The sequence below is a fragment of the Festucalex cinctus genome, chromosome 14 (genome assembly GCF_051991245.1).
Source record: "Festucalex cinctus isolate MCC-2025b chromosome 14, RoL_Fcin_1.0, whole genome shotgun sequence".
NCBI lineage: Eukaryota > Metazoa > Chordata > Actinopteri > Syngnathiformes > Syngnathidae > Festucalex > Festucalex cinctus.
Window position 1 is genome coordinate 3,507,225 of NC_135424.1, and position 14,045 is coordinate 3,521,269.

Consider the following 14,045-nt stretch of genomic DNA (forward strand, 5'->3'; position numbering starts at 1 on the left):
TCTCGCCGCAACAATGTAGCGCGTCCGCGTGCGGCCTTGCCAATCAAGGAGTTCACGTGACCTTTTTTTGCCAGTGAAAGGTCGGGTCCGCAGAGCCACCATAATGAGAGCAGAGAAACTAGAATGTAGAGCGTCTGAAAATGCACACGACACGATTGGGACACGCTTCTCTTTCACGGTGCCACAGATGATCCAATTAGGCTCTGATTTGTCTCTTCGTCTGGATGTTAATAAACGCCGCCTATGCTATCCTGTTGCTGTTGTTGTTGTTGTTGTTGTTGCTTAACAGCACCGCCCGACAAGCCAGATGGTTTGTTCCCCAAATGCATCTGGGAAAGAGACTGCAGAAAGTGGAGCACACTGGAAAACGGTTACAACTTGAAGAACTAACTTATTGGCCGACCATTTTTAGTCATATTCAAGGGCATTATGGCCTTCATTTTAAATCACAAAACTTAAAAAATAAATTCAAAATAAAATGTTTCTGATTTCAGATTTCAGCTTTCCCCACTGTATAAATATTAGGGGTGTCAGGCGATTAAAACTGTTAATTGTAATTAACTCATTCACTCGCCGCCATTTTCACATTTCGCAAACCCGTTCGCTCCCGGCTGTTTTACTGGATTTTGACTGGTTTTGCAAGGCCCACAGAATATTGTGTTCTATTGCTATAAAAGCATGGAACCTATCAAAAGAAAGATTAAAGTCTCTTCTTTCATCAGGAAAAAAAAAAAAAGTATGTTTCTATCTGTTTCCGTTTTGCAGCAATTAGCATTAGAAGAGAGCTAAGTTTCATCAGTTTTCACAAATCTATTTAAAATTGTAAGTAATTGAGCTTTTTTTTCTTTTTTTTTTTTTTTTTTTGGTTGATCTCCTTTGCTCTGCTGCCACCTGCTGGCCGTTTGTGTAATAACTACCATTTCTGCAACCGTTTTTTGCAGTAGGGAGGCTGCATCAAAGCCTTCTGTAGCATAAAAACAAAAAAAACAAAAACAAAAAACAAAAAAACGTATAAATACGTCTTTGGGACACTTAAAACATAAAAATCGTTTTGTTTTTTTTCCCATTTGGCGTTCATCCTTTCATAATGAGAGGGGCTGAACGTAGATCCACTTAGTGAGTTTTTTTTTTTTTTTTGTGAAACTCCTCCATGTTGGTTGCTTAATGGAGCTACAGAGTCTCCGCCCCCTTTGTCTCCCCGCAACAAGCGCTTTTTCAGTATAACGAAGTCTGCAGAGAAAGTTTTGAAGTGTTGAAAAAAAATGAAAGTGAATGAGACGCTTTCCATATCAAACATGTATAAAATATCAATGAAATCGAGTTTCAGCACATAACGCGCGGCACTATATGCCTCCTCCACTGGTTTCAGTGTTAAGAAAACAAAAAAAGGCGGCTTCTTCTACTACGGCTCTGATGTGGGAACGCTGTCTAATAAAAGGCTTCTATCTCCTCAAAGGATGTTCAAAGGCCACAGTCATACATGATTTATACGTACGCCTCCGTTCCACTAAGTAAGCGTTACATTGTAAAAATCCATGATCAACATTTGTGCAGGGCTGTGTGTGGAAGTGGACTGGGCTGACGAAAGAAAACGAAATGCTGTATGTCCTCCATTGTTTTAGTGTGTATTCTTCTTTATTACGTTCATGGATGCCTTACTCCTCCTCCATAGTTTTCAAAGGATCGGCTCATCAGCAAGCTCTGCAGAAACCAGCTACCGATGCTGATCATTTGATTCAGGTATGCTGGAGGAATTAGAAACCTTTAAGACATGCAAGACTATGGCCCTCGAAGGCTTTGGCTTAACTGGCACATCATTGATCTAACCCCCATCAGGGTTTCCCCCAGTGCTTTATAGACCTGGCGGCCTGCTGTCTTGCCTATAGCCTCTGAGACAAGGTGACAAACGGCAGTTCATTCACACAGGACTCCGGGGCACGGGACTCGCCATGGAAAGCTAGATCTAGTCATAAGCAGATGAACTGAATCTTACCGTAGTCACTCTCGTAGAAGACGATGAACTTCTGCCAGTACAGCTCCGAGACGAGGGTCAGCAGGACATCACTGATGCGGACGGGCGGCCGGGCGGCCAAAGTGTAGCTCTCGCCGTCCGGGCTGGGGTTGAACTGGCAGGCGGTGCGCGGAACGCCGTCGCCGTTCCTCTGGATGAACAGGTGGGGGATGTGCATGGCGTCGGTCAGGGACTGCAGAGCGCTGGCGGCGGCGCAGCCCGTGGAGGTGACCAACGCCAGGATCCCCTGGTTCATCAGCTCGCAGGCTGGACAGGGAAAAAACAAAAGAACACATTTGATTTATCGGTGCAAGGGAGCATAAACCGGATGATGGGAACATCTCAAAATCACTCAAAATCAGTCCTGTTCTTGAGACTGTTCTCAAAACCAGTTTTGAGGGTCTTGGTTTCTGTAGTCAACTGTATTTGAAGGTGATCTGGTTCTGGACTCATATGAGACAGATGTAAAGGACTCGGGATTTTTTTTATTAAAGACATCTTGCAGAAGTTGTTAACCTGGCAATAGCCATATGGATATGCGCTTCATTCAAGTGAGTTCTCTGCAATATCCATCTGGTACCTCTCCACAGTCATTGGACGGGAAAGGCGGGACATTCTGTGCAATAATTCGAGCTGACTGGATAATGCGGCACTGTACACGTTTGTTTTAACCAATCACGGCCTCGTGTTCGTTCTTCGGATCAGTGGAAATCAACAGGAGTGGTACAAGATGCGTTCTCCGGAGTTTGTGAACTCACAAATACCGCGAGAATTCATCTTGCGAGAGCGAGGTTAGCAAGTTCTAGTCGCTAGGTGACATTTTGGAGCCATTGCCCGTCGACGGGCCGAGGTACCGTTGCTAACGCCGATTAACACAAATGCACGAGCATGCCGCAGCGCTCGCTCATTTATGTGCACAGGTGGCCAACCAATAAAGATGCCGTAAAGATGCAATTTGATTCAGTTTATTGAAAAACCCAAGAACACAATGCTTGGAAGAAGTACACAGGTTACAAAAACCTTCAGCGGGTACTAAGGTACAAACTCCTCAAAATTTTGGTCTCGATTTATCTTTCTTATCCAGGTCACTGTTGAGGGTAGTTGGAGCAAACCCCAGCTGACTTCAGACAAAAGACAGACTCCACCCTGCATTGGCATCCTGCGCTTATCAGATGACTTTCCTGCAATCCACTACGGTATTTCCAATCTCTCTTCTTCCATCCAATAGCAGAAAAGAAGACCATTAGTTTTCCCATCCATCCATCCATCTTCTTCCGCTTATCTGAGGTCGGGTCGCGGGAGGCAGCAGCTTTAGGAGGGAAACCCAGACTTCCCTCTCCCCGGCCACTTCAACCAGCTCCTCCGGCGGGATCCCAAGGCGTTCCCAGGCCAGCCGAGAGACATCGTCTCTCCAGCGTGTCCTGGGTCGTCCCCGGGGCCTCCCGCCGGTGGGACATGCCCGGAACACCTCCCCAGGGAGGAGGCATCCGAACCAGATGCCCGAGCCACCTCAGCTGGCTCCTCTCAACGCGGAGGAGCAGCGGCTCGACTCTGAGTCCCTCCCGGGTGACCGAGCTTCTCACCCTCTCTCTAAGGGAGAGCCCGGTTTTCCCGCTCTTATTACAAAAATCCAGAAAACAGACAAAGAAGGCGGATCTGACAAAAGCAAGATTTGCTGATGGGAAATGACGGCTGTATAAAATGAATATCCGAACAAGGCCCAGAGAACAGACAGACTTTTGAGTGAATTGGTTAAGCCGTCAATTTGAAACAATAATTTTGATTCATTATGCAACAAAGTGCTCTCATCTGGGCTTCAGAATGGAAGACAGGTCTTTGTGTGTCCCGCCGAGGATTACGGGCTGAGCCCCTGCACTTGAGCTGAGATCACACGAAGCGAGGAGGAGGAGGAGGTTCCCGCTGATGTCGAAACGTAATGTAAAGCAGCGGCGAGGGGCTAAGAAGGGGGGCACGCGCTGATCCCGAAAAAACATGAGGCGGCTCACGTTCACGTTATCGCCAAACGGGGAGCTCCGGCATCATCGCTGCTATCTTCAAGTTTTAGTCGACATGAGAGATGAATGTTAATGAGCCGAGATTAAAACCGCAGACGCATGTTTGGAAGTGTCTGACTTCCTCTTATCGTGCATTTTTATTTACGTATGCAACTCGGACTTTTTATCCTCTTAGGGAGGATCAGGACGTCTGCCGGGAAAGGCGCCAAAATATCTTTGAAAGATGAAAATGTCATCCTCAGCATTATTAATATGTTAGTATGTGACAAAAAAAAACAAAAAACAACAACCTAAAATAAGTTTTGTCTGGCATGGGGTAAATAATGTATTACTGTGAATAGACTTGAAGGGCGTGTTTGTCATCCATTATTGAGTTGTTTGACACTTCATCAGAAGCCCGAGCGCTTGATAAAGCGGCGCAAAAGCATCGGATCAAAAATAGCTACACTATGTGACGGAATACACAACACAAACGAGTCGAAAATGTTAAAAGGCATCAATTGAATCTTTCATACGGTTGCCAGTTGCGATGCTACTCAACAGTTCTACGAGCACGCCAACAAATCTGCTCACTATTCTGCTAATTAATTGATGAGCTGATGCAAGGAAATGTAGTCAAAATGCCAATCAATATTTAGAGCTACGATGCTATTTGAAGGCTGGATCTCATCTTTTGACCATTAATCTGATTTAATCTTATCATACAGTCCAACAACAGGTGATCAAAGCTAAAATTTCAGAGCTCGGGGCCTTTTTTGAATGCTCGGAAAATGATGTTTTATTTGACCTACTTTCCCATTAAAAAAATAAATACAAATATTTTTTTTCAGTAAACATATCAGCCTCGGTGCCTTTCCTCACAGGGTTCTTCTGTGCCCCGCCATGTTGTGGTTATGGGGGATATTGGGGGGTGATTTGGCTTTTTCTGTCTATTGTATTATGGATGTTTTAATTGTTCAGCACTTTGAGTTGCATTTGAATGTATGAAAGGTGCTATATAAATAAAGTTTGATTGATTGATTTCTAATTGGTCCAGTGAAAAACAATGAAAAATTGACATTTTCATGAATTTATATAAAATAAAGTTTTTTTTTAAAAAAAGGGATGCCTACACACGATGTAAAAATATGTCCAAGCCATCCAACAACACATTCAAATTCATCTGCATGTTCTCCTTGACGAGTTGGGAAAAGACATTTTCTATAGAGATGCATCCGATTGCAAAATTACAATCCAAGACAACTATGCCTGACACTCAAATTGCGGCTCAGCAGTGGGGAACATATTGTGCAAAACAGCAATCCAATGCCCTCCCGAAGCTTTTCCTACTGCCCAATTATGTCGTCGGTTTGAATGATGGAACAATTTAGCGCAAAAACAGCAGCTAAACGACAGGTCACGTTTGGGGGAAAAAAAAAAAGTTTCCCATACTGAGCCTGTTAAAAAGCCAAGTACAAGTGGAGAAACTACAGGTACAATGCTGGAAAAGGAAAATCAATAATGATGCCAGTAGATGTGTGAAGGATGAGGTAAAAAAAAAAAAAAACTACTGACCGCACTCCAAGCATACGACTGTATTAAGGCGCTACAAATCCCAACAGTAGGGCTGCTAAACAACATAGTGAGGAAGAATGGAAAAGTAGGATTGACAGCCAAATGGGATGCAACGAGTGGTTGTTTTGTACGGGCACAACAAGGGAGTGAGATTGAGTAACTCTTTGAAGCCTTTTACATTAACGCTTGAGAAGGCACAGGAAAATAAGACGTGCTAGTCGCAGGGATGGGCAATCTCGGTCCTCGAGGGCCTGCAGCCCTGCAGGTTTTGGATGTTGCCCTTCCCCAAACAGCTGATATATGATCCGCTCATCAGCAAGCTCTGCATTAGACAGCTTGTGTTGGAAGATGGAAACCTGCAAAAGCTGCCCCCGAGGACCGAGATTGCCCGTCCCTGGGCTAGTGTGAAGGGACAAAAAAAAAAAAAAAAAAAAAAAAAAAAAAAAAAAAAGTACTTAGCATGGACACTTGGGTGCAACAGACACCCCATTTGGGTGAGGATATATTGAAAAAAATATTTTTAGAATCAATGAAGCCACTTAATTTGGGTACATTCTAGAGCCCATTCCAATAACTGCAAGAATAAAAGTCCAAAAATCAATTACAAAAAATATCAAATGAATAACTGGAAATTGGCTGGCAACCAGTCCAGGGTGTACCCCGCCTACTGTCCGAAGCCAGCTGGGATAGGCTGCAGCACCCCCGCGACCCTTGCGAGGAGCAAGCGGTTAAGAAAATGCCCAACCCAAAACACGTCACAACACTTACAGGTATAGGCAAAGTTGCATAATTGTTTAAAGCGGACCAAACAGTGCAGGTCTGACTACACCCTAAAAGAAGAATTTTGGGAGTAAACCTACACAAAACAAGAAGACTATTCAAAGCCCAAACCTCAAATGTGCATTAAAGCCATTGGACCTCAATTGTCAGACCTTTAAACCATGCTTAACTCATTCACTGGCCGCCATTTTCACAGAAGCAATCCCGTTTGCTCCCGGCTGTTTTCCTGAATTTTGGCTGATATTGCAAGGCCCACAGAATATTGTGTTCAATTCCTATAAAAGCATGGAACCTATCAAAAGAAAGATTAAAGTCTATTCTTTCATCAGGAAAAAAAGTATGTTTCTATCTGTTTCCGTTTTGCAGCAATTAGCATTAGACGAGAGCTAAGTTTCATCAGTTTTCACAAATCTTTGATTGATCTCCTTTGCTCTGCTGCCACCTGCTGGCCGTTTGTGTAATAACTACCATTTCTGCAACCGTTCTTTGCAGTTGAGAGGCTGCATCAAAGCCTTCTGTATGCTCTATCATAAAAAAACAAAAAACAAAAAAACGTATAAATACGTCTTTGGGACACTTAGAACATTAAAAAAAACGTATTTACACGTTATTGGGTAGCAAATGAGTTAAAGATTGTTGTCACACCCAGAAACAAAAATGTTCCTATTTGGACATAAAAACGAACACACACATCCTCATCCTGTGTAAAGTCCTCTGACGGGCAGAAGGAGGGCTTCTGCAGTCATTGCCAAGGATGATAATGGTGGAATAACGACCCTTAAATGGTCGCCTGTGAAGTGGTCGGGATCCATCACTCATTCCCCGGAAGCTATCTGACACTTTTGTCACCGTTGTGCCACCACCATTATACATACATCTTCAAAATGGTTTCTTTGGACTACATCATTCTTTACAGTATCTCCAACACCAGACCTTGGAACGTATTTGTATCCATCAGGACACTTTTACTTGATGGATGCACAAAAGAAAGAGTCGTTTCTTGGATCCAGAGACGGACGGACAGACGGATTGATCCAAGGACGATTTCTCGGCTCGATGGACGAATGCTTAGCTGGGTGGATGAATAAAGCGTTTTTTTGTTTTTTTTGTTTTTCCAAATGGATATAAAGTAAGAGCCTGTAATCACACTTTGATCATCGCCTCCATTGCAGATACGGCGAGCGGACAAAAGCAAGCGAATTTTCGTCCTCGGAGCACCTCGTCTCACCGCACCGGTTCGTCATCGTCAAGACAAAGAAAACCAAAGAAAAGAGACATTTCAATTTGCGCCGACGCGACGAAAACAGGATGCCATCTGCCCGTCATCTCGTCCTTCTTTTTAGGAACTTAATACGACGGGACACGACAACGGGGGCTGAATGCTTGCTGAATTGGAATCGTCTCATTGATTTCACGGCCTAAATGAGGCGGTCTCATTTAAGAGACGCTCGGCGAGTCGCGGCAAAGTCACGGGATTCGACACTCGCGTGTTCGGAACGTTGTCGACACCATCTAGCCTGCTGTGAACGTGCCGTGACTGATCTCATGGATGTGTGATCTAAAATTACCGCGTTTTCGCATCCTTCAGACAACCGCATAAAACATGGAGAGGTCAGAAAGGCTGCAAAATGTGAATACATTTGCTATGTTAAAATCGACATTTTACAAGATACCAAAAGTCAGAACGTTACATGAACATTAAAAATGGTTCCAAGGTTTGGGCCAGTTTGCGTTCCACTTGAAAACATACCAAAAAAAAAAAATATGAGTGCAGATTATTTTAGAAGAAGACTCAAGTGGATGTGACGTGGAGAGTTTCTGTAACTTCGCTGTTTGTTCAATGGAAATAGTTTTCAAGAGGAGCTTGAGGACAGCAAGAAAATGGTTTTCCATTTCAAAGTGTGAAAAAAAAAACAAAAAAAAAACACTGCACTGAACATGTCATGCTGAACCAGCCAACAATAGCAACAAAATAATGGAAGTGAGCAAGAGTGTCCTGATTTCACTTTTCAGCATTTGGATGTTTTTTGTTTGGTGCCAACTTGAAATTGTGTGTTTTTTTTGTGTGTTTTTTTTTGTGAGGATTCTTCCAAACAGCGATGATTAGAATCAGAATCATCATGAATGTACGCAAAAAATTTGTCTCCGGTATTATGACGTATACTCGTATTGCTAGTAACAAGCAACTACTACAAACATCGAATATGTTTGCATGCAGTCCAAAAACCCTTTCAGAACTCAAACTTTGCCAACGTTTGGGTTTTGAAAGCCCATGTAAATGCACAAAAATCAGAATAAACACCACTGGGTTACGCCTTTTCTAACTCAAATATTTAATTCTAAGAACTTTGGCATGTGTCCTGCATATGCTCTTTCCGCAAGCAATATTGGACTTTTGAGAAAAGGAACTACTTGAATGCACGGCGGCCATCTTACGTTGCCAGTCGCTAAATGAGCCTAGCTTGAATACATTGATTTCTCAGCTGCGGTTTTATGTTCTTTTCTGTCTCTAATGTGTATATTTATATACACACATATATAATAAATAAATAAATATAAGTCTGTGCGTCCAGCATGCAACCCACCAGAAATACACAAGCAGAGGTAAGCAAAAAAAATGATGTAGCAGTGAACCACACTTTTGGAGTGAGGAGGAAACTGCCTACTTAATTAGAGTGGTGAGTGACATAAATAAAACGTGTTTTATTGACAGTAGAAAGTAAGAAACGCTGTTTATGCATTCCCGTTTACATTGGGGTATTGAAATGACCATGTACATGGGAGTAACTGTACGCCGACGCATGTAAACGGGTTATCCCAAATGTTTCAGGAACTGCAATTTTGACTTCAGTTTGAATACGGACGGTATGAAAACTTACTCCCAATTCACACTGACTGCGGAACGGATGCGGTGCATCTGCGGTACGGAACGGATGCGGCCATGTGGAAGGCTCATGCATTAAATTAATTACCACAGACTAAAACAAAGGACATTTTTGCTATAATTATAGTTAGTCTTATTTTAGTTAGTTTTGTAAACATAAAATGTAGTTCCAGTTTTTTGTTTTTTTAAAAAAAAAAGCATCTTCGTTTTTATTTTATTTCATTAACGAAATTGTTTTTTTAACTTTAGTTTTTTCGTTAACTAAAATAACCTTTAACTCTTTGACCGCCAAAAACGTTTAATAACGTTAAGTAAAATCACGACGTATATTGCCATAAACGTTAAATAACGTCAACACATTTTTGTATTTTTCTTTTTTGTCTCGGTGCAACGCTGCCTGGTCAAATGGGTGGTGGAATCTAAAACACATCTACACTATGGCCAGCAGATGGAAGCATTGTGTCTCTTTTCGTCAATGATCAAAGCCTCTGTCATATCAAAGTTTTTCTTTGATAACGTGTGGCATTAAAAGAGTGTTTTTCGACACCTTCCCTTCTTACTTTGACCATCTCCAAACATTTTTGTTTTTATTTTATTTGAACTGACATTTTTAGCATATGTCGCGGGCCACTAAAAATTGGACGGCGGGCCGCAAATGGCCCCCGGGCCGTAGTTTGGACACCCCTGAATTAGGGGAATTGATGGCAAGAAGCAATTGGAATGTCTGCTGGTTTTCGTGTCATTCTTCGTTCTCACCAGTTTGGGGAAGACAAAACTCAACTACTGACTCTGAGTTGCCAAATTGAGTAACACTGTCACAATTTCAACCAGCATTAGAAACAAACTGGAGTGTTATGTCCATTGTTAAACCATTTAATCGCTAACGGACATAAATTAATTGCTGTTATCAGGTGACTACGCCTAGTGAAATCTCACCTGTGGGGGAAGAAAAAACAAAACGTGGCAATCAGCATGTTAAATCATGTACAACACCGCCGGCGTTAACATTTAAACGTCCTACAACACTGCGGTTTTCGGTAACAATGAGTCATCCGCTGCAAACAGCCGGCCATAAATCTTGCCGTGCCCTCACTTTTCGGAAGATAAACATCCGCCGCCCTCTATCCTCGCTTTCACTCGCGCTGTCAGACTAAGGTGAGAGTATATTGTCGTCAATACTATTGATGCCAAGGCGGCCGTGTCATCTGTGCCGTGATGTAGTACTTCGCGGCTGTAAATTGTCCCCCCCCCGCAGACAAGTGACAGGCAGCGCCGCAGAAATTGACTTAGTGCGGCAGATTTTATACAGAAAGTAGTCGTCAATGACCACCGCCGCCGCACCCCCTCCCCGCCCGAGCGGTTGGGGAGGTCGTCCTCTAATCTCTGCCTACAGCTGTCCCTGCATGCGTTTCTACAAAAAAAAGCGACTGCGACGTGAATGTAAACGCAAGAGAATCTCGCGTCCGCACGCTCGTACCCTCCGGACGCTCACTCGCATGCATGCGTGCACGTCACAGAAGAAAAGTCAGCGTATCGTGGGAGACTCACAGCATCAGATCATTAAAACTCATTCACTGCCAGTTATTTTAGAAAATTTTAAAAATTGTCAATACTCACGTGATATTACGTTCAATAATTATATATAAACCGAATCTACCAAATAGGCTCCCTACTTTTTGTCCCGTCCCGTTCTTTTATAATTGACAGTAGAAAAATGTAGGTTTGCCAAAATACAGCAATTTCTCCCATGGACTCTGAAACTGTGTTTATTTCGTATAAAATGGGGGCAATGATGTCATCTACCGGTGGTTGGGCATCAGTAAAGTTGTTTCCAAGTTTGATATTTACAATGGAGCATGCTCAGATTCGCCCCCAATTTAGCACCGCTCTAAAAAATACGTCAAAGGCAGTGAATGAGTTTAAAAAAAAAAAAAAAAGCTTTTTTTTTTTTGAGAGCAATGATGATAAGATGTTGAATCGGTAAGACTACTGAATGAACAATTCTGAGCTCTCTCTCTTCAAAATAAATAAATAAATAAATAAATAAATAAAATAAAAAATGTTAATAAAAAAAATGCTTTGCTTTTTACTAGTGCTGTCAAAGTTAAAGCGTTAACTAAATAATTAATCACAAAAAATGATCGCATTAATCATTGTATTACCACAGATTAATCACACTATTAATTTTGATCACAGATGATCCTTTTTAGCCGACAGTGGATGGTTACGTTAGAGGTAGCTGTTCAAGTTTGAGCAATAAACATAACTGTAAACATAAATGTTTACATATGCCGTAGGTCATTTTTTTCCCCCATTTTAAATTATGTAAATAATTGATTAGAAAAAGCAGGATGAGCGTGTGCAGTGGATATACATTTTTGAAGATGTCCTCATAACATTAAATGTCGAAAAAATTAACACATAACAGGTACGCTTTAAATTTAGCGGGCAAAATATGTTGGGGAAAAAAAAGCCTTTTTAAGTCAGTGATTAAACATGATTAATCAAAATTCTAATTAATCTGATTAAAAAATGTAATCGTTTGACAGCTCTACTTCTACCTGACGACTACATTTGAGAGTCCATCGGTCTCATTCGCCACCTCAAATAGGCTTACCAGACTACACATGGGCTCCAAAGATGCTTCAATTCCACCGCTGACACAAGAGGGATCGCACAGAGAAGCGCCCGCAGTGTTAGTCTTTGCAGCCTGGGGGGCGGAAACATTGACCTAATGCTACAAAATCCACCCCCCTTCAATTTTCACAAAAACAAACAAGCATGCGGCCATTTATTTTCTATACCGCTGATGCTGTGCGGGCTTTCGCGGGTTGGACTCCCAGCTGACTAAAAAGGAAACACATTGTGTAGCTCCTTCTCGACTGTGCTCATTGAGATTATGTCTTTCACTCTTCTTCTGGCGTTTGATTGAAAACATATTTGACTCACATGGGAGGGCATTACAGAGACCTAACTATTTGTAATCAAGCTATTAACTAATTTTCTCCCAAAAATCGTATAAATATGTTCTATATTAAATATATTCAGTGCCCCAAAGACGTATTTATACGTTTTTTGTTTTTGTTTTATTATGCTAGAACATACAGAAGGCTTTGATGCAGCCTCCCAACTGCAGAGAACGGTTGGAAAAAAAAAATGGCAGCAATTACAGAAATGGCCAGCAGGTGGCAGCAGATTATAAGAGATCAATCAGGGCCATGATGAAATCATGATGTTTCCCCACAATTCTAAGCAGATTTGTGAATAGTGATGAAACTTAGCTATATTCGAATGCTAATTGCTGCAAAAAGGAAATAGATAGAAATACACTTTTTTTTTCCCTCATGAAAGAAGAGACTAATATTTCTTTTGGTGGGTTCCATGTCTTTATAGCCGTTGAGAGGCTGCATCAAAGCCTTCTGTATGTTCTAGCATAAAAAAACAAAAAACAAAAACAAAAAAAACGTATAAATACGTCTTTGGGACACTTAGAACATTAAAAAAAAACGTATTTATACGTTATTGGGAGCAAATGAGTTAAGAACCACTCCGCTAGGGAAGTCGCTAATATTTGTCAACTGTGCACGTGTGAAGCCCTTTGAGAGTCTTTTGTGATGAAGGCCTATATAAATAGACTTGACTTGACTTAAGTGAAGAGGCGGAGTATACCCTGGCTTAATCACCAGTCAATCGCCAGTCGTGCTCGTTCTCTGGAAACGGTAACGGCTATTAAAATCAGAAACGCCCGGCGCCCTTCACAGGAAATGCGAAAGCGCCGATTCCGCGAGACGAGAAGGCAACCGCGTCTGTCTAGCATCACTTTCACCTCATTCATACTCCACAATGACTCGAGCCTTTCAACTGGCTCGCCCCCAAGCGCCAGGCGGGTCTCAAAAGTCTCACTCTGACATCAAAAGAAAGAAATCGCTTGATATCGGATGTGTCATCCTTTACAAGAAATGAAATCACAGCGAGGAGCAAACCATTCGACACGAATATCCAGCGACGTTTTTTCTCGTTAGCTCGTCTCGGTCTCATTTCGACTGCACTTTTCTTCGTCTTCCCATCAGCTTGACTCGGCCTAAAGAAGTCCGACCTTTGCATTCAGCGCGATGTTTGTTTACTTCGCGCGTCGAGGTCGAGGAGCACGGAACGTGTTGTTAAATTAATACATGGCCGACTGTGTTCATCGAGACTGCCGTTTCGCATCAGAATTTCTGAAACGGCGCTCGCTTGGGTTGAATCGCGTTCGCTTGTGCAGGTGTAGCAAGTTTCGCAAAAATCATCCTCAACAGTTGAGCTGTTTACATTCGTCACTGACTCATTTCACAACTCCAAGGAGCTTTCTTTTCTTTTTTTTTTTTTAGAACTCATAAATGACACGGAATGCATCACACCCTCGCTTTCAAAAGTATTAGAACACATGACGGGTTTGTGTGTTTTTGCCGTAGAATAAAAACTAGGGATGTTCGATACCACTTTTTTTCAGACCGATACGCAGACCCTCAGTACTCACCGATACCGATACCAACTGCCGATACCAGTAGTACATTTTGACATATAAAAAAAAAAAAAAACTCACTAAAAGATTTTTAAACAAATATATTTCCTTTAATTTTGCACACAAAAAAAAAAACAGCACAGTCACTCTTCAATAGTCTTAACGCTCAAAATAAAAAATGCAAAAAAAAATGCTCTTTTAGTTTAAGATTCACAATTTTGAAGTATTTCCAAAGTTTCGGTGAAAAACTCCTGCAAGCTAGCGCCACTTACAGGCAAGGAGGACTCACTTAACGTCTTC

At 42.0% G+C, this 14,045-nt stretch overlaps 1 protein-coding gene across 10 annotated transcripts in view; it reads right to left on the reverse strand.

Annotated features, from left to right (window-relative positions):
- grid1a (glutamate receptor, ionotropic, delta 1a) overlaps positions 1-14,045 on the reverse strand; it is a 326,902-nt gene that overhangs the window by 112,377 nt on the left and 200,480 nt on the right. For all 10 annotated transcript variants that reach the window (XM_077495430.1, XM_077495429.1, XM_077495436.1 and 7 more), the window contains one exon: positions 1,994-2,278. In XM_077495430.1, coding sequence (XP_077351556.1) covers positions 1,994-2,278 — 285 coding nt within the window. The remainder of the gene's footprint in view (positions 1-1,993; positions 2,279-14,045) is intronic.